We start from the raw sequence: 20,318 nt of genomic DNA, 5'->3' as shown, positions 1-20,318 counted from the left end.
GCTCACTGGTCACCAAAGGAGCACCCACCCATAGCAGGCACTCCAGCAAGTATATTTCACTGGTCACCCCCAAAGCCAATTCCAACTTTGGCAACCTTTCCTTCCAGTTCTCTGCTGCCAATGACTGGAACGAATTGCAAAAATCACTGAAGCTGAAGACTCATATCTCCCTCTCTAACTTTAAGCACCAGCTGTCAGAGCAGCTCACAGATCACTGCTCCTGTACATAGCCCATCTGTAAATAACCCATCCAACTACCTCATCCCAATACTGTTTTTTTCTTTCTTTCTCCTTTGCACCCCAGTATCTCTACTTGCACATTCATCTTCTTTACATCTATCACTCCAGTGTTAATATGTGCTAAATTGTAATTATTTCGCCACTATGGCCTATTTATTGCCTTACCTCCCTTATCTTACCTCATTTGCACACACTGTATATAGACTTTTCTATTGCGTAATTGACTGTATGCTTGTTTATTCCATGTGTAACTCTGTTGTTGTTTGTGTACCACTGCTCTGCTTTGCTTTCCAGGTCGCAGTTGTAAATGAGAACTTGTCCTCAACTGCCCTACCTGGTTAAATATACATATTTTCAAATAAAAAAATAAAAAAAGCACTCCATCACTCTCCTTGGTGAAATAGCCCTACACAGCCTGAAGGTGTGTTGGGTTATTGTCCTGTTGAAAAACAAATGATAGTCCCACTAAGTGCCAACCCGATGGGATGGCGTATAGCTCAGAATACTGTGGTAGCCATGCTGGTTAAGTGTGCTTCAATTCTAAATAAATCACTGACAGTGTCACCAGTAGTGTCACATCACCTCCTCCATGCTTCACGGTGGGAACTACACATGAAGAGATCATCTATTCACGTACTCAGTGTCTCACAAAGACACGGCGGTTGGAACCACAAATCTCAAATTTGGACTCATTAGACCAAAGCACAGATTTCCACTGGTGTAATGTCCATTGCTCGTGTTTCTGACCCAAGCAAGTCTCTTCTTCTTATTGGTGTCCTTTAGTAGTGATTTCTTTGCAGCAATTCGAACATGAAGGCCTGATTCACGAAGTCTCCTCTGAACTGCTGATGATGAGATGTGTTGTTACTTGAACTCTGTGAAGCATTTATTTGGGCTGCAATTTCTGAGGCTTTTAACTCTAATGAACATATCCTCTTCAGCAGAGGTAACTCTGGGTCTTCCTTTCCTGTGGCGGTCCTCATGAGAGCCAGTTTCATCATAGCGCTTGATAGTTTTTGCAAATGCATCTGAAGCAACTTTCAAAGTTCTTGAAACGTTCCGGATTGACTGACCTTCATGTCTTAAAGTAATGATGGACTGTCGTTTCCCCTTTGCTTATTTGAGATGTTCTTGCTTTAATATGGACTTTTACCAAACAGGGCTGTCTTCTGTATAGCACCCCTACCTTGTCACAACACAACTGATTGGCTGAAACGCATTAAGAAGGAAATAAATTTCACAATTAACTTTTAACAAGGCACATCTGTTTATTGAAATGCATTCCAGGTGACTACCTCATGAAGCTGGTTGAGAGAATTCCAAGAGTGTGCAAAGCTTTCATCAAGGCAAAGTCTGGCTACTTTGAAGAATCTAAAATCTAAAATCTATTTGGATTTGTTTAACACTTTTTTTGGTTACTACATGATTCCATATGTGTTATTTCATAGTTTTAATGTCTTCACTATTATTCTACAATGTAGAAAAAAATAAGGAATGAGTAGGTGTGTCCAATCTTTTGACTGGTACTGTATATAGAGTATGTGTGTGTATTGTACTGCTTGTACAGTAATTGTGTCTGTCTGTGTCTTTTTAAGACAGGCGATGTTTGTCGTCTTTGTGGGAGTGAAATGGGCCACTGCCAGTCGGCATAGCTGTTGTGAACACAGAGACAGTGTCTCAGCCAAACAGTAATGTGTGTGTGTGTGTTTTTATAGTTTGACTATGTCGCCATGCCAGTCCCTGAGTTGAATAATGTAACCTGTTTACAGATAAGTTGCATTATTAACATTGGCACTCTACAGAGCACAGAGGTATAGAGAGGTGCTCAGCGTGGCGTAGAGAGGGAGGAAGGGAGAGGGAGGGAGGGAGGGAGGGGGACGTGACCTGCTTTCTCTGCTCCCCTGCCTCTACTGGAGCCTGCCTGGGAGCACACCGCCATCAGTAGATCCAAGCTCACTGTAGCACAGCTGCACACTGTCTGTTGCGGGTCAGAGCCCAGTAGGGCTTGGCGCTGAGGCTTTGCGATGCATTATAGGTCGGCACGAGGTGCAGCACTATCAGTTTGTTTAACTTCTGTTAAACGTTGTTTAACATTGTACAACAGATGGGACAGAATTTTGAAAATGGTTATGTTCAGTCAAGAAAATAAATAAATGGAACAACATTTTGTCTACATTGTATGCAACACTTTCCAGCACATGCTGTTTAGTTAATTGTTTTTGTGCAAAACGCCATTCTTATCCAAGCACTGTAATTTGTGGGAATGGGCTGTAGTGTATTAGAATGGTTTTGTAGTTGTTTTCACCATCATTACCTCTGGTGCTCCTCCTAGGCATAGTTGGTTGAAGAGATGTTCAGAACCACAGTAGCTACTGTAATTTACTAGCTCTATTGTCATGATTGGTTGAGTATTTCTTCAGCCTCACTGAGTGTTGAATTGTCTCTCTCCTCTGTGGCGTGCAGGTGGGCTGGCAGCTGAAGAACCTGGTGAATGCCCTGAGAGAAGACCCCAATGGAGTCATCCTCACCCTGAAGAAGAGACCTCAGAACACTCTCACGTCTGCCCCTGCCCTGCTCAAGAATGTACGATGGAAACCCCTTGCACTCCAGGTAATTGTATTATGATGTTTGAATATCTGTTTAGGATTCCTTCTGGTAGATATGAATAGCAATTATTACACCAATTCATCTGGTTGCTGTTTAATTTTAGCGATAAGGAACAAAGCGCTCATTATTGATCATGACCAACTGGCCTAGAAGCTCCTTATGAGTGCCACAATGTTAATAAATTAGATTATGATACATGATGAATTAAAGGGTAATTGTCTGTGAGTAAGCACTTAACTTAGAACTCATACCTGGTCACTCTTTAATTGAGTTCTATTGGATTGTGTGAGTGTAATGATTTATATATACACTACATGACTGACAGGGGGGTGGTATTTTGAAGACCCCACGCCTCAATTTTGGTACATGTAATTTTGTACTTTAAACATTTAATTGAAATACTGTAGAATTACATTCATTCCTATGTAGGACTGCTTCTTCTGTTTAAAGCCAATATGGCAGACCGGTGGCTTCAAAGTCTCTCATCAGCCAATACAAAGCATCAGCAATCCAGGGTTTATATACATTATTGGTGGCGCGTCAGTGAAAGAGATAGTGAATCCATTGTGCTGCTCAGTGTGGTTGTAGTACAGACCGTACAGTATGGGGACTGGCTGGGGGAAACAGGGGCTGCCTGAGGAGGAGGAACAAAGACAGAATGCTAGCTGGGGAGGATGACGGTAGAGGGGGTTGGGGGTTTACTTCATAACTGCCTGGATGGTTTTTCTTTGGGAGCCCTGTACTGCGTGAGAGCTATTTTTAGGTCTGCACTAGGCTTACTCATTTTCATGCTGCATGGGTTGCCTTGATGATGCCCAGGACCGTTTCTGTGGTTACATGTCTTTGGCATCTGCAGTGAAATCAGTTAATGTGTTCAGATAATCAGCACATCATTATCATATCTCAAAATGTGAAGCCAGAATGGTTGCTCCTGTATGGAACTGTGATGAGGTTGTGCATATGCACTGCAGTCATGTCAGGGAAATAATGATGTATGAATTATTTGGCACAGTGGCATGTATTTCAGTCTGAAAGGAACAGGGTTCTGCTTGAGCTATGCTTCATTATTGTGGCTGAATAAAATATAAAAAAATAGAGTATTGGATTGCCTTCCAGGGAGGTTATTGTTGGCAGTCTTACAGGTTAAACAAACAAATACACACAAAGGTTACCAATCAGTCACGAACAGTAGAATTCACCCAGTGTTTGGTTAATGAAGCACCTCAGAGTTAAATGACAGCATGCCGGATGACTGTAGGAGCCGTTGACATATGGTATGAACACTGTTAGAGTGACTTTGTCTCCCAGGACTGTTTATGATGGATGTGTCAGTCAAAAAGAGTCAGACCACCGGAGCTCAACATGACTTGGAGAAAGGGTAGCCTGTTCTATTATTAAATGAACTCTTTACCAAATAGATTATGACAGAGGAGCCTATGGAAAATCCAGGTAGTAGAGGACAAAGACAATGTGAGATGAATTTGAAATGAATCTTCAGTGAACCACCATCAAGCACTCAGTGTTTCCAATTGTGGATAAGAGTCAATGAAGAGTGAACCTAGCCATCTGTTCATCCAGTGTCATACAGTAGTACTCTCAGTCAGCTGCCCTGGACAGACTGATAGGACACAGACAGAACCAAGGACAGAGGTTAATGCCGAGGTTAATGTGGCTGCTCATAGCGGGAGCACTTCCAGCTGTAATAATTATTTTGTGCAGGGTTGTCTTTTTATAATAATACAGTGCAGTTGGAAAGTATTCAGACTCCTTGACCTTTTCCACATTTTCTTACATTACAGCCTTATTCTAAAATTATCATCAATCTACACACAATGCCCCATAATATAACATTTTGCACATTAAAATACAAATTTGAAATAACATATTTAGACAAGTATTCAGACCCTTTACTCGGCGATTACAGCCTTGAGCCTTCAAGGATCTCTCTGTACTTTGTTCCATTCATCTTTCCCTCGATCCTGACTAATCTCCCATTCCCTGCCACTGAAAAACATCCCCACAGCATGACACTGCCACCACCATGCTTTACCTTAGGGATCATCCCAGGTTTCCTCCAGACGTGACACTAGGCATAGGGAATCTTGTTTCTCATGGTCTGAGTCCTTTAGGTGCTTTTTGGCAAACTCCAAGCGGGCTGTCATGTGCCTTTTACTGAGAAGTGGCTTCCGTCTGGCAATTCTACCAAAAAAACCTGATTGGTGGTATGCTGCAGAGATGATTGTCCTTCTGGAAGGTTCTCCCATCTCCACAGAGGAACTCCCATCTCCACAGAGGAACCAATAACATCAGGTTATTGGTCACCGCCTTGACCAAGGCCCTTCTCCTCTAATTGTTCAGTTTGGCCGGGTGGCCAGCTCTAGGAAGACTCCAAACTTCTTCCATTTAAGAATGATGGAGGCCACTGTGTTCTTTGGGACCTTAAATGCTGCAGACACTTTTTAGACTCTTCCGTAGATCTGTTCCTTGACACAATCCTGTTTCGGAGCTCTATGGACAATTCCTTCGACCTCATGGCTTGGTTTTTGCTCTGACATGCACTGTCACCTGTGGGAACTTTTATAGACAGGTGTGAGCCTTTCCAAATCAGATCCAATCAATTGAATTTACCACACGTGGACTCCAATCAAGTTGTAGACACCTCAAGGATGATCAATGGAAACAGGATGCATCTGAGCTCAATTTTCGAGTCTCATAGCAAAGGGTCTGAATAGTTATGTAAAATAAGGTGTTTCTGTTTTTAATTTGTAATATATTTGCAAAAAAATCTAAACCTGTTTTCACTTTGTCATTATGTGGTATTTTGTGTAGATTGATGAAGGAAGAAATGAATCAAAATCCATGTTGGAATAAGGCTGTAACAGGTCTGAATACTGCACTGTAAATGCCACTTAGCAGACACTTTTATCCAAAGCGACTTACAATAATGCGTGCATACATTTTACATATGGCAGGTCCCGGGAATCAAACCCACTATCCTGGCGCCATGCTTTACCAACTGAGCTACAGAAGACCAGAAGATCTTGTTTTGTTTCCTAACCTATTCATAACACACTGCTTCATATTTTTTTAAACTGTTTTTTTCCTGTTTTGGTCTGAGAGACATAAAAAATCTAACAGTTGGGGTATTTTCTTTTGACAGCACTGAGCCAACACATTTACACCATCATTTTAACTGTTCTTGTAGTGATGTATTAATAATGAAGAAGTACATAAAATGAATTTCTATTTTGAGTGGTATTTATTATTAATTACACAAGTCCAAGAGAAGGAGTGAGCTCTAGATGTTCCGAAGCCTCCATGGTCATACAAACTTATCAGGAAGGAATATGGCACTGATTTCTTTGATAGGAGTTCAAGGAAAATTACAGAGCAATGATAATTTATCGTAGAAGTGGATTCGAAAGTGTAAAAGGAAAATATATGAACATTTCGTTTTTTGCTTTACATTGTGATGTGATTTTCACAGGACCTTTACCAGTCAGATGTTATTGGGCACAGGGTTGAGTCATCACAGTAGGTTAGATTTCCTAGTGTATCTCCTGGCGAGAGATGGCTCATCCTCACCACACTTGACACATCTTGAAGAAATGTCCTCTGGTCTGATGAAACAAAAATAGAACTGTTTGGCCATAATGACCATCGTTATGTTTGGAGGAAAAGCACCATTCCAACAGTGAAGCACGGGGGTGGCAGCAGCATGTTGTGGTGGTGCTTTCAAGGACAACAAAGTTGTTGGAGCGGCCATCACAAAGCCCTGACCTCAATCCTATAGAACATTTGTGGGCAGAACTGAAAAAGTGTGTGGGAGCAAGGAGGCCTACAAACCTGACTCAGTTACACCAGCTTTGTCAGGCGGAATGGGCCAAAATTCTGCCAACTTATTGTGGGAAGCTTGTGGAAGGCTACCCAAAACGTTTGACCCAAGTTAAACAATTTAAAGGCAATGCTACCAAATACTAATTGAGTGTATGTAAACTTCTGACCCACTGGGAATGTGATGAAATAAATAAAAGCTGTTATTCTCTCTACTATTATTCTGACATTTCACATTCTTAAAATAAAGTGATAATCCTAACTGACCTAATACAGGGATTTTTTACTAGGATTAAATGTCAGGAATTGTGAAAAACTGAGTTGAAATGTATTTGGCTAAGGTGTATGTAAACTTAAACTTCTGACAACTGTATATAGTCGTGATCCCAGAATACCTTGTTGTTAGGGGTCCTGTTGTTATCCCCTCTATTAGTTGCCAAAAACCTCTCATTTACTGAACTTTTGCCACATTTGTTGATAAAGAAATCTGAAAATACTCTGGATGCATTGAGTAACATGATAAGAATATTCCTGGAAAATGTGGGGTAGGTGCAACATAAAACAAAAAAATTCAAAGAAGATTCTTCACCTATAAGATGTTTTTTGATCTCTCCTAGCTGTGCCACTGAGGAACTAGAGCAAGCACACTTGTAGTTTTTTGGGTTGGAACACAGCCCTGCATCCCTGATATCACACAATTACTGTTTACCTAATCCAAAAACATTCCATTATAAATCGCAATGTAGGTCAGGTAGGCATCATTGGAAAGCTTGTTCTATTGCCAACATGACTAGCTAAATTATAAAATACGATATTACGGTGTTAGGCTTTCACAATGCAATTCAGAGAAACAGATGGTGATTTGTGTCCGCGTAGTTAAGGAGTCATGAGTGCATTCAGGTGCGTGTGACGACACGATAGACCAACAGGCTCATTCTGGTCAGGGTATGACGCCATGTCATATGGTAACTGTACATGAAACATTATGATCATAAACATTGACATTGTATATGACATGGGTTTTATATTATGGAAATGTGAAGTACACATTTGGACTGACAGGTGTTTGGCTTGCTTGTATGACTACAAAGTGGTATTTATTATAATCCTCAACGTCTCATCTTTCAAAATACGTAGAGTCACCTTCATTTACAGCATTTCCCTCACTCAGACAACAAAACATTTGCAAAAGTTGCCCAATTAGCAGGAGGGGTAAGTCGCGTTGCACCGCTGCGAGGTGCTCAGGTTTATAATGACTGTCAGTCAAAACCCACACAACACTGTGAAGCGCAAAGCCAACGCTCTGACGTCATGAATAGCATGTTACTGTACATCCACTGTGTTCCAATTTAGATGTTTATCAGTGCCCAAATCTGCCATTTCCAACCTGTGAATGGGTACATGTGTAGAGGGCTACGAGAACTGTCTGACTCTCACACAAGCTCACAACATTGCACCCTAATCCTCTAGTAACTCAAACATGGAGAACTCTATTCTATAGGTTCATGTCATGAAATGCTATGAATTAGAAATAATTGCATTTAGGAAATCGTTTAATACTTCTGCATCCTGCTATCTACATGAGTCCACCTTGTCCCTACAGCCCATCCCCACCAGTCCCAACAGTGAGTCCAACACCCCGCCCAACAGCATGGGGACCATGGGGATGTCCTCTACGCTGGACAGTGGCCATGACGTCTTCATCCTGTCCCCAGTCTCTGGCCTCTATGGACACAGGTGAGCCTACCAAACCCATACATACAGCTACTGTTTACTGTACAGTTTAGTCCGATTGCGCCTGCCTGATCTTCTCCATACTCTACCTGTTAATCAGAGACGAGATAGGCATCATGTCCTGCGACGACATCAGCAAATACAGCATGGAGAAGATGGGTATGAAGGGCTCGGAGTCTCCCAGCTTCTACCTGGACCACGATGGGGGCAAGTACTTCACGTTGGTGGAGGAGGATTGTCTGGCCCTGGGGCAGGAGTACGAGACTAGGGGTCGCTCCACCGGGGTCAGGCGGAGGGACAGGACACCCACCCATGGTGAGTCACCCAGCCCAGATAGGTAGCACTACCAACCAACCACCCTCTTCTCTCTGGGCAGTAGTGTAATGTTAAAAGAGCATTGAAGAGTGGAATTCCAGGCGAGGTGGGTAGCTCTCCTCTCCTGCCTTCGTTTAAGCTCCTTCTCCTACAGTGTATCCAGCTGTAACTGGCACGTGGAGAACGTATAGCCCCATGGCAATTGCTATGCATAGTCGAGATTATTATTATACACCCCAGCGTATTCATGTTTCACAGAAACCCCTCCCTCTCCCAGCCCAGCACCACCCCCCATGCCCACAGTCAGACATCCCCTGTCATTGCCCGTTCATCATCATCATCAGCACTGCAGCAGTAGGATGGCCAGCATCAGGATGACATCACCTAAGATCAGCCTGACTATTCTACATGCCACCCCTGTCTGCACTTTACATGATGAGCTCGTTCACATTACTGCACGGGACAACTCTGGAATATTTAGTGAATGACACACTGTCTGTAAACACTGGGATAAGGAAAGGAGGTCTTTGCCAGCCCTTGACAATGTACAGTATTCGATCTGTCCATCAGACAGAAATGGCTGTTGAGGCTCTGTTGAGGCTCAGTTTGCCGTGTATTGTACAGTGTGTAGTGGTGCAGAGATAAATCCCTTTGGCTCTGCCAGACAGAGTGTTTTTCATGTTAACAGTCTGCCAGGGAAGTGACAGTGGATTCCTTCCAAGCCCATAATGGCTCCAAGCAGGGTACGATCTGCTCATCCCAGTCTGTGGAGGCACCATGTGTCATAAGGCCCATCACAGTCTCTCTCATGCTCACACATTCACACACGTGCAGCAGGTCTACCGTTTCCCCTTCACTCTAAAGTTCACTTCTTTTCAACTGGATTCCCATGCTATAACCTACTCCTCTTATACCCCTTACTTTCCCTGCACTTTAACCACTGTCAGGCAGACGTCCACCCACCCACGCACAGCCACTCCACTCTCACCCTCTCCTCTCCCTCTCAGTGAGACAGCCCCCACTCTTCCCTCAGCTCCTAGCTCTCCCTACGCTCTTCCCTCAGCTCCTAGCTCTCCCTCCGCTCACACCTCAGCTCCTAACTCTCCCTCCGCTCACACCCCAGCTCCTAACTCTCCCTCCGCTCACACCCCAGCTCCTAACTCTCCCTCCGCTCACACCTCAGCTCCTAACTCTCCCTCCGCTCACACCTCAGCTCCTAACTCTCCCTCCGCTCACACCTCAGCTCCTAACTCTCCCTCCGCTCACACCTCAGCTCCTAACTCTCCCTCCGCTCACACCTCAGCTCCTAACTCTCCCTCCGCTCACACCTCAGCTCCTAACTCTCCCTCCGCTCACACCTCAGCTCCTAACTCTCCCTCCGCTCACACCTCAGCTCCTAACTCTCCCTCCGCTCACACCTCAGCTCCTAACTCTCCCTCCGCTCACCCCTCAGCTCCTAACTCTCCCTCCGCTCACCCCTCAGCTCCTAACTCTCCCTCCGCTCACCCCTCAGCTCCTAACTCTCCCTCCGCTCACCCCTCAGCTCCTAACTCTCCCTCCGCTCTTCCCTCAGCTCCTAACTCTCCCTCCGCTCTTCCCTCAGCTCCTAACTCTCCCTCCGCTCACCCTCTCAGCTCCTAACTCTCCCTCCGCTCTTCCCTCAGCTCCTAACTCTCCCTCCGCTCTTCCCTCAGCTCCTAACTCTCCCTCCGCTCACCCCTCAGCTCCTAACTCTCCCTCCGCTCTTCCCTCAGCTCCTAACTCTCCCTCCGCTCTTCCCTCAGCTCCTAACTCTCCCTCCGCTCTTCCCTCAGCTCCTAACTCTCCCTCCGCTCACACCTCAGCTCCTAACTCTCCCTCCGCTCACACCTCAGCTCCTAACTCTCCTTCCGCTCACACCTCAGCTCCTAACTCTCACTCCACTCACACCTCAGCTGACATGCTACTTGGACTTCTTTCCAGGTGACCTCAGGCCAGTTTCCATGCCAACGGATTACAACTGGATGGCAGAGACAAAGGAGCCAAATATGTACAAGAGAGGTAGCAGAGGTGGGTCCTTAAGTTCAGGTAGTCTCCTCAGTACCCCCCTTAAATGCCTTGACTCGGAGAAGGAAGTAGCTTTTGTTTCACTGCTTCTGCAAAGTACAGACTCCTAATGAGGACCAATCACAGTCCCCACTGTCAACAACATGACTAATCATCTGCTTCTTTGGCAACCTTTTATTCATTTAACTGGAACTGCCACAAGTACTGGCAAAGAGCACAATGGTTTCTTTAGACTTTACATATAACCAGAGAATCTTGACAGAAACATGAATGCACATTTAGAACTATTTTTAAACTGTACTGTATAAAGATGAAGCTATCACAAGAAGCTCAGCCATTTTTTAAAACAAAATGAGATTCAATCTATTATATATAGACAACATGTTCATGTCAGGCATGAATTGAGTTGAAAACATAATATTTGTTTTGCACATGGCTGATTTCAGTGGTGTTTAGCTTTGTGAGACTATGTATAGCAGTTATGTTGAGTGAGCTGTAGTGAGAGCATCTCACTCCCACGACTTTTGTTATAAATAGCGAGTGCCGATATAAAGAACATATCTGCCTCCCTCTGCTCTGAAACCACAAACTGTTGGAGGCCTGCCCTCACTGATGGAAGGTAACGTGACAGAGGTTGGTTTCTGTGGAAACATGCAGGTCTGTGAGGTTAATGAAGCTCTATCGACTAAAGCTATGGAAACAACATTAAACATTACCTCAGGGGCTGCTCATACTTTGACTCAACATCAGACCGCAAGCATCGAACCAGAAATCTTCTGAATCTTCTGAATTCCTTTCAAATGATGCTTCCTTATACCTTTGGTAAGAGTTTGTTTCGCCATCAAGCATTTGAATGTGATAGGCACTCTAGGACTCCTAATAAACAAATAACAACCTCTCTGGGCTTCCAAATGACACAACTTTACACTCCTCTTTCCCTCCTTTCCTGACCTCTGCTAGACTCAGACAACTCCCTGCTACGTTACCTGAGTGACGACAAGATCCTGGTGATCCAGGAGGAGCCAGATGTTTCCAGGGAATGCAAGCGGGACACTGGGCGGCGTTCCCGCAAGAAGAGCCACAACCCCAGCAGCCCCAGCTATCCCATCAGCCCATCCATGCTGGCCCCGCCCATCAGACTGGACTCAGGACCCCCAGAGGGCCTGTCCTTCTCACTGCCTGAGAGCAACACTGTGCCAATGTACCACGTGAGTCATCACAGCTACTATTTTTATTTGTCAACCTGCATCAAGAATGAAATTATGGCTTTTAACGCAGTCAGACATAGTGGCATAATGGTTTGGCAATGCAGATTCAACATATTTGTGTCACAGAGCAGTGATATTTTTGTGGTTAAAGCCTTTTTGAGGTCACAATATTAGATAAGTGAGTCAGAAGTTTGCCACACTGCCATCCATACCACCTCTACTTCCACAACCCGCAGACACCCCATGGTTCCTGCCCCCGATCTTCTGATCTGCCTGCCTGGTCACAACTGGAAACACGGTCCACCCTCTGAGATGACAGAGTGCTATGATCTCTCTCTCATATCTCTCTCTCTCTCTGATGCGCTAATCTGCTCTTTACCTTTCCGCAGAGAGCTGGAGACACACTGAGAGCTGACACGGACAGGTGAGTGAGCAGTTCTTCTCCATGGGGTCAAGGGGACAATCTAGGCATGATTTTGTGAGGAACGTTGATTTATTTGATTATTTAAAAAACTGAATGTGTGGGACTTGGTTTTTGCCTAAACTATGGAGGCTAGTTGTGTACCTTCCAATTAGGTTTGTATCATACTGCTATCAGTAAATTGAAAGCTTTTTTTTATCAACTATCAACATTTTACTGATATATACAGTACTTTATATTGTGCATGTTTTGATATTGGATTTACAGTATATTAGTGACTCACTTCTACAAATTATTTTTATTCAACCAATGACTCTTTTGAGTAAAGTAAATTGCCGTCATCCTGCATACCACCATATGAATAATCCTAGTTGAGATTATTTTTTGTCTTCAGTGTGTTGTAACAATTGATTAACTTAATTGAATTGGCCTCAAGGGAATGACATTTAAACATACATCAAGAGGGTTGCCAAGCAGGCAATACTTCCCCTTTACCCTTCACTGACCTAAATCATTTTTTCTGGTTCTATTTAAGAAACACTGTGCTTTGTTCCAATTGATGCTACAATCCAACCCAATTCAACATCTTGCCCACAGTCAGTGTTCAGTGGATGCTCCAACCATGTAGTTATAAAATAGTACAGTAGGTCTGGCAGTAGAGAAGTCCTCTCAGTCATTTTTACAGTGATGAGTGCTGATTAAGGTGTTCATAAATGGCCAACATGCGCAGCACATCCCCTCAGCGGTTTCCGTTGTGCTGTGCTGAGCTCTACTGAGACACAGAGACTGGCTGAATTGGATTTCCTGCCACCTGCTCTGTGGTTTAGCTCACTTCTTTCACTTGCTGGAAACAATACAGTACTTGTCCAAATGTATCAGGCTTTAGTTTAGATCATTCTCTTTGGTAGAAAGGATGCACTGGCGCTCAGTTTGTACACTGTGTATATGGGTAAGGTGTCAGTATGATGGTTAGATACCTGCTATGTGTTTGACATCCAGTCCACTGCATGTTACACACCCAAAAGAGATGTTTCTGTACCTAATACACTATGATTGACAGTAGGAAAGCTGGATCTGAGTGTATTACAAAAGTAAGTACTGAGACCTACATTGAGAATGCAATGTGATGTCCATTTCTTCAGTCAGTGTCCATGTTTCGGTTCCACGGTACCACCTGTCAGTAGAGCCATTTCCAGATGGGCATTCAGGCCAGCCCTGGGAATGATACAGATACTAAGTTCTTTGGGAGGAATTCTAGCATGAGAGAGACTCAAACAAATCAATGTTTAATGTACTCCATGTAACTTATGCATTAATGTCAATGGAATATACATTAATATTTTACTCACATACAGTAGATATCAAGTTAGGATTCTGCTTTTTATGATGAATAATATCCATGTAAGGATTAGTTTGATACCAGTACATGATGATCTCATCCCCAGATAAAGAGGATTTAGCATCCATTTTATTGTAGGCTTACAAACCTGATCGCCTCTCTCCTCAGGTATGCTAGTTTTGGCATCGAAAGACAAGGAGGCTCATCCATGAGGAAGGTAAAGTCAAAGATTTAAATACTACTGTTACTCCCTGTTATGAGTCCTGTACTTTAGACACCTGTTCTAATCAAACCCTCTCCTCTTCCCTCTCATTGCAGTCATTTCACTATGCGTCTTTAAGGACTAAGACCAAAAAGAGAACCAAAGGTGAGTCCATTCACTGTGAGGATTCTTTTGGTGATCCTTTGGCAATCATTTTACATTAGGATTTGTGATGGTATTGAAATGATGCTAGCATTGGGGATATCATCCCGGGAATGTTTACTGTGTGTCCATGTGTCTATGAGAATTCTCTGTGATATCCTGCTCTCCACCCAGGTTCTCTGACTAGCGCTAGCCGCAGGCGTATCTCCTGTAAGGACCTGGGCCATGGGGACTGTGAGGGCTGGCTGTGGAAGAAGAAGGATGCCAAGGGCTACTTCACCCAGAAGTGGAAGAAGTACTGGTTCATCCTCAAGGACTCCTCGCTCTACTGGTACACCAACCAGAATGTAAGCTGCTCTCTGACAAGTACATTACAGCTGTCAAACAATACTTTATTTTCTCTTATCTGCCACAACAGGCTTGCTGTTTACCAACACTATCTGCAGAGTTGTCTTGGTAACTCACACAAACATAGCCATATTCCAGACACTGAACCATTTGTGTTAAAGTGTCCTGTAGTGTACAGTACATTCAAGTATGTCTGATATCCTTAATGAGGTGTGTCATCTCTACAGACATACAGGAATGTATTGCTTCTCATTTCCCTTACCTCTCCCTTCCTAGGACGAGAAGGCTGAAGGTTTCATCAGCCTACCTGAGTTCCGAATAGATAGAGCAATTGAATGCAGAAGGAAACAGTGAGTGTTTTTGTGATTAATGTTTTTTTTGTCTCTCAATCTGTTAGTGAACCTGGGGATTTAAAAGAAAAGTCTAAATGAAACACAAAAACAGATGATGCCTTTGCGTGGCATAAATATTTGATTTGAATAACGAGGGCTTTAAATAGCCGTGGCACAAAGTGGCAGAAGTAAATAATAGGTGTCTATTTCCACCTGAGAAGGGTCACACAGTGTTTCTTGGTAGTCTTAAACAAATCCACTTTGAAACAAAAGTAAACACCTCACACACATGGTTATGGGCTTTAAAAAAGAAGACACCTGTACCATGTTGAAGTCTATTACAATTTGCATCCCAATATTAAACCGTTTGACATAGAAACACAAGATTCTCTGTATTTAAAAAGAAAAGTGTATTAATTATGAAAATATTAAAAACATTTCACCCATGAGGCCACTTTTTAAAATGTAATTAGGCAAGTCCGTTAAGAACAAATTCTTATTTACAATGATGGCCTACCCTGGCCAAACGCGGACGACGCTGGGCCAATTGTGCACCGCCCTATGGGACTCCCAATCACGGCCGGATGTGATGCAGCCTGGATTCGAACCAGGGACTGCAGTGATGCCTCTTGCACCGAGATGCAGTGCCGGGAGCCCCTAGGTCATTTGACTGCAGGAAAGGGCTACAGGAACGGTATACAGTACATATACCTGGCCATTGTACCACATGGTCTGGATCTCAGGCTAACAGAATGAAGTAATGCAAAAGGGAGATGTTTGAGAATCAGATGATCTACAAGACTGTGCAGACTAATTAGATGTTGTTTCTGCTCCTGCTTCAGCGCCTTCAAAGCCTGCCATCCCAAAATCAAGAGTTTCTTTTTCGCCACAGACTGTTTGGAGGAGATGAACAGGTAACACTATTTTTTCTAGCATTACTACCTGTACTTTGATGGTAGGGTTAGTTAGTGTGCTTATTTCATTAAATGCTCTCTTGATTGTAACAGCATGTGCTTTAGCTAACATATTATCTAAAATAAATCTCAGTTTCAGAGAATTCATAGCTGGAGCTGTGACATGGTTCTTCTTTCGTTCTCAAACATGAGGAATAAGAAAATATACTTTAGGTCGGTAGTGTTGTTCTACTGGGACTTTATTTTTGTGTTTTTTTTCTCCCGAGATAGTGTAAGATGATAAAGAGCAGTAAGTCTCTTGTTTCAAAGAGCCCTCTGGGTCAGCAGCTACTGCTTTGTTTATCAGAAACAGTTTAATCTTTCCCTTGGGTTGTGACTGATTGACTTGTTATTATCTCTGGCTCTTTTCTGTGTAATTATGTGGCAGTGTTGATCACAAATGCCCTTTATTGATTGAGTAGCATTAGCTAAATAACGGATTTGAGAGGATTCAGAAAGACTGCATATCATAACATCGATATACTTTCTTGTCTTCAATGCAAACTGTTAATAATTAATATTCTTAAGAAATATAGACTACATAACACATCAAACCTCCTACCACACCCAGTATGGTATCAGTTAGTCAACTCATGTTGTGTGCCTGCACCCTGTCCTGTTACCCATGTAGATGGATGAACCGGCTGGGGCTGGCGGCGATTGGCTACACACCTGACGATAAGGTTCCACGGCCCGATGAAGGTAGGACAATCTGACTACATATTTAGTGACATTGTTGTGATGTGTAAATCAATTGATTTAAGGACATTGAAGTGAGATGTTAGGTAATTGTATTAGATCAATGCCTATTGTACTGTAATGTAAGACATACAGTTTTGGTATGGATGAGGTCACTCAAGCTGTTTAGTTTATTGATGTTTAACTTTGATGTTTCAGATTATTGGAGTGAGAGTGACCAGGATGAGATGGATGGTTCTATGACTCTGAAACAAGAGGGCATGTCATCTCGCTGTGACACCTACCACCGCACCCCATCTGTGAGTGCAGGCCACTGGTTCACACTCTGGAACACACACTCACATGTACACATTCACTGTACACACACACACACACACATAGTGGTTCTATCAATATCATTAAATACCTCTGTCCACTGGCCCCCTTCCAGGTGAACTCCTCCAGTCCGTTCCCTGAGCGCCACTTCTCCAGTGAGTCCACGTACTCCCACTCCTCAGCTGAGGACTCCCGTCCGGACGTCCCTGGGAGCACCCAGTCCTCCGGCTGCCGCCCCACCCTCCGCCCCACCCTTCGTGACACCCAACGCCGCTCCTGGCAGGACCTGATTGAGACACCTCTCACCAGCTCGGGTCTCCACTTTCTGCAGACCGTGCCGGGGGAGGGTGACAGGGGTGACGGGGGCTACGGCAGCGGCCACATGGGAATGGGTCAGCTGCTTATGTCCCCTGAGCACCGACGCCAGGCCACACTGCCCACACAGAGACGTCGACAACCTGACAGAGATGGGCCCTTCCCATTGGTGGACATAGAGGAGCGCGAGCAGCGCCTTCACTGTGCCCACAAGCAGCGCAGCCAGAGCCTGCCCCGGAACAGGGACGTGCAGGGCACCAAGGGAAGCCTGCACTCAGCAGGACCCTCAGAGGAGAGGAGTGAAGATGACGAGGTGCCATTCAGAAAGCACAACTCCAAGAAACACCAAGGTAAGGATGCACTCTAGCACTTACTGCTCTCGCCAGGCTTCTCTTTAGGACTCCTCAGACTTCAAGCTACACATATACCTTGTTATGCCTTGATTATATATTTATTTGATGACAAGGTACATTGTAAAGCTTTTATCCAAGTTAAAATGGTTGAATTAGGTTTAGCAAAGAGCTTTGAAATCCTGTCCTACTTTCTCCCCTCAGATTCTCAGTCTAAAGAGCGAGGTCATGATCATGAGGGAGTGGATGGCTTCCAGGAGCTGTATCGCTCCATAGAGCGGGCCAGCCTGTCTGCCCTGGGGGAGCAGAGGCCCTCCACTAAACAGGATTTCAGACGCTCCTTTGTCAAGCGCTGCAACGATCCTGTCATCAACGACAAGCTGCACCGCATTCGTGCCCTGCGCAGCACACTCAAGGTACGGAGAGGGCGGGACACAGCCACAGGGCAGGCTGTGGCCCAGTCATAGGGCAGGTATGAGTCATAGGGCAGGGTGGAGTCTTATGGAGGTACAGAGGGTGGTACAGGTCCAGTAGGTGGCTGTCTATGGTGATGAGAGTGAGGTGGCATATGAGTGGGGTCATTGGGGTAGTATGTAAGCCAAACACTAACTGATGTTTTCCCACAGGCCAAAGAGGGTGATCTGGCCATTATCAGCCAAGTGCTGGATGACTCCGGTCTAAACTCCCAGAAGTTCCAACAGTGGAAGCAGCAGCACCATGAGCTGTTTGTGGACATCTGTGAGTTCAGCTCCGTCCCGACAGAGCCCCACCCCGAGGGATCCGACCTCTCACCCCTGTCCCCACCACTGATGATGCACACCCACTCCTTCATCGAAACTCACGTTTGAGACACGAGTACTCAGAGACAGAGTAACAAGGAGACACTGTGGAATCATGCCATTATCTCTTCCCCCGCAATCGTTTATGCAGCCAGGGTCTACCATCACCATTCCCTTCAAACTAACTGACAAACCAATCACTGTAATATGTGTACATACTGCACTGAGGTCAAACATAAGAGTAACTGTTGGTGTATATACTGTATATTGGATAAAATAAGGCCCCCACGGGGTGCCATTCTGCATGCCTGAAGAGAAACTATCATTCATTATCTTTAAAACAGAAAATGCAACAAATGATAGATTGAAAGAGAACTTAACAACAACAGGTTGTAACTGTTTTTGGCTGATGCAAATGCATTTTTTTTCTTCTATTGTATTTTTTCTTATTTCATTGCTTGCTTAAGAGGAAGGGAGTTTAGTTTTTATTTCCTTTTTATTTCCCCTTTAATGCTGCTTTAAGAGAGAGCTATGTCGCGACTGGCTAATAGGCATCATTCTGATTACAACAATGCACCCCCTACTGGGGCACCATGGTACTGTGTGACCCTGAAACCCACGGAAAGAAGGACCCAATCTGTTTAAAAGTATGTACTGTATGTATGTATAAGTGTGGAGAGAAGATGGGTGTGTGTGAGAGAGAGAGATGGAGGTATTTGGCCTTTTAGTGTATGAGGCTCAGTAGGGTTTTATAATGCATTTCTGTTGTATGTACGGATGTTGCATGTTTAACATGTATGTATAATTATGTAGATTTTGTTTGAAATTTAAACAAAGTAGTTTAGCCAAACACAGATCACCGGAATGAAACTTTTACATTTATTGATATATCTTTGTAGCTATTATGATTTTGGCCATCATTATAGAATTTGTTGGTGAAATTGATTTTTTAAATCAAACATCTGCATGGTAATAAACATGTACACGTGGCCATTGGGGTTGAGAAATGTGTTAAAGAAAAATATTATATTGTTTGCATAGCAGCACCCTCTATTTAAAACTGTGAACTATATACTTGTGAATGCAATCTTTAGATTCTGTGACCACAGAATCTTTTTACTTATATTTTTCTTAGAAAAATGATATAAAATACAAAAAGCATTGAGTCTCCTGAATGACTGTTTTTGCTTCACTCCAGCTGTTACAGAAATGACCTCCTGATCTTCAGGGTTGATTCAGGTCCTGAGTTCTGCTCATGTATTCTGTTCCCTTTCTGTGTCTCTGTTGATTTTATATGTGAATGTACTGGTTTATTTTAAAAAGGATCCCGGAAATTGTCAACGTATATGTATCTGCTTAAGTTGTTTATTTCTACTGAGAAGTAGTACTGTAGTACTTCAATGTGACTGCATTCTATCTGCGCAAAATACATGATCAACAACTCATAACACATTTTTTAATGTTTGACACACTTGGTTGTTTCTTTTCTAGGCCTATTTACTTGACTTTCTTTTACTTGTTTCTATTTTACTTCTATCAAATTTCAATGATAATGTTTTTCTTTGCGCCGCTTAATACTTGTACCCTATTCCTGGCAGGATATTGACATTGCTTCAATTCACCTGCAATTATCATCCAGTGTTGTGTCCTGGTACTTAAAATGCTTTTTAGGTGTCAGTACATTTGTTATACAGTATAACTACACTGGCCCGGCTACATGTCATAATAGACATACTACTAACACTTCTAAAATGTCCGCAGTTGTTGCTCTAAATTCTCAAATTTTATGAAGAGCAGTACATGTATTGTAGAATGTATTTCATTTAACCAGAATGTAATTGTTCTCACAATGTTTTAAAACATTGTACATGAAATCTGTCCAATCTGTCCAGGGTTCCACTGTGTTATTTTGGAGGTGTGCACCTCATAGTACAACTGCGCAGGTGTGTAGCTAAGATGTAAGTTGCACTGCGACATTAAAAAAGGAACATATTGCTCTTTTTTGGAAGTATATTATTATCTGTTTATCTGTACATTAAACTTATAAAAACATTGTTCTTGAGAAAGAGAAATACATTTATTCTTCCTATGAATCAAAAGTAGCTTTTGTTTCTCAGAA

The 20,318-nt window shown here is 43.4% G+C and overlaps 1 protein-coding gene across 2 annotated transcripts in view; it reads left to right on the top strand.

Moving 5' to 3' along the window:
• The window catches only part of LOC109872675 (connector enhancer of kinase suppressor of ras 2), a 54,805-nt gene extending 34,494 nt beyond the window's left edge, over positions 1–20,311 (top strand). Inside the window, exons 9-24 of one of the 2 annotated variants that reach the window (XM_031808397.1) lie at positions 2,704–2,850; positions 8,285–8,418; positions 8,516–8,730; positions 10,693–10,779; positions 11,737–11,984; positions 12,374–12,408; positions 13,913–13,961; positions 14,063–14,111; positions 14,283–14,455; positions 14,733–14,806; positions 15,631–15,702; positions 16,373–16,443; positions 16,639–16,739; positions 16,871–17,420; positions 17,625–17,836; positions 18,047–20,311. In XM_031808397.1, coding sequence (XP_031664257.1) covers positions 2,704–2,850; positions 8,285–8,418; positions 8,516–8,730; positions 10,693–10,779; positions 11,737–11,984; positions 12,374–12,408; positions 13,913–13,961; positions 14,063–14,111; positions 14,283–14,455; positions 14,733–14,806; positions 15,631–15,702; positions 16,373–16,443; positions 16,639–16,739; positions 16,871–17,420; positions 17,625–17,836; positions 18,047–18,268 — 2,439 coding nt within the window. In that variant the 3' untranslated portion in view covers positions 18,269–20,311. The remainder of the gene's footprint in view (positions 1–2,703; positions 2,851–8,284; positions 8,419–8,515; positions 8,731–10,692; positions 10,780–11,736; positions 11,985–12,373; positions 12,409–13,912; positions 13,962–14,062; positions 14,112–14,282; positions 14,456–14,732; positions 14,807–15,630; positions 15,703–16,372; positions 16,444–16,638; positions 16,740–16,870; positions 17,421–17,624; positions 17,837–18,046) is intronic. The other variant, XM_031808398.1, reaches the window with a different exon arrangement.
• Positions 20,312–20,318: the final 7 nt, after the last annotated feature.

The sequence above is a fragment of the Oncorhynchus kisutch genome, linkage group LG28 (genome assembly GCF_002021735.2).
Source record: "Oncorhynchus kisutch isolate 150728-3 linkage group LG28, Okis_V2, whole genome shotgun sequence".
Lineage (NCBI taxonomy): Eukaryota > Metazoa > Chordata > Actinopteri > Salmoniformes > Salmonidae > Oncorhynchus > Oncorhynchus kisutch.
The sequence above is the reverse complement of the archived record's forward strand: the minus strand, read 5'-3'. Positions and strand labels throughout refer to the sequence as shown.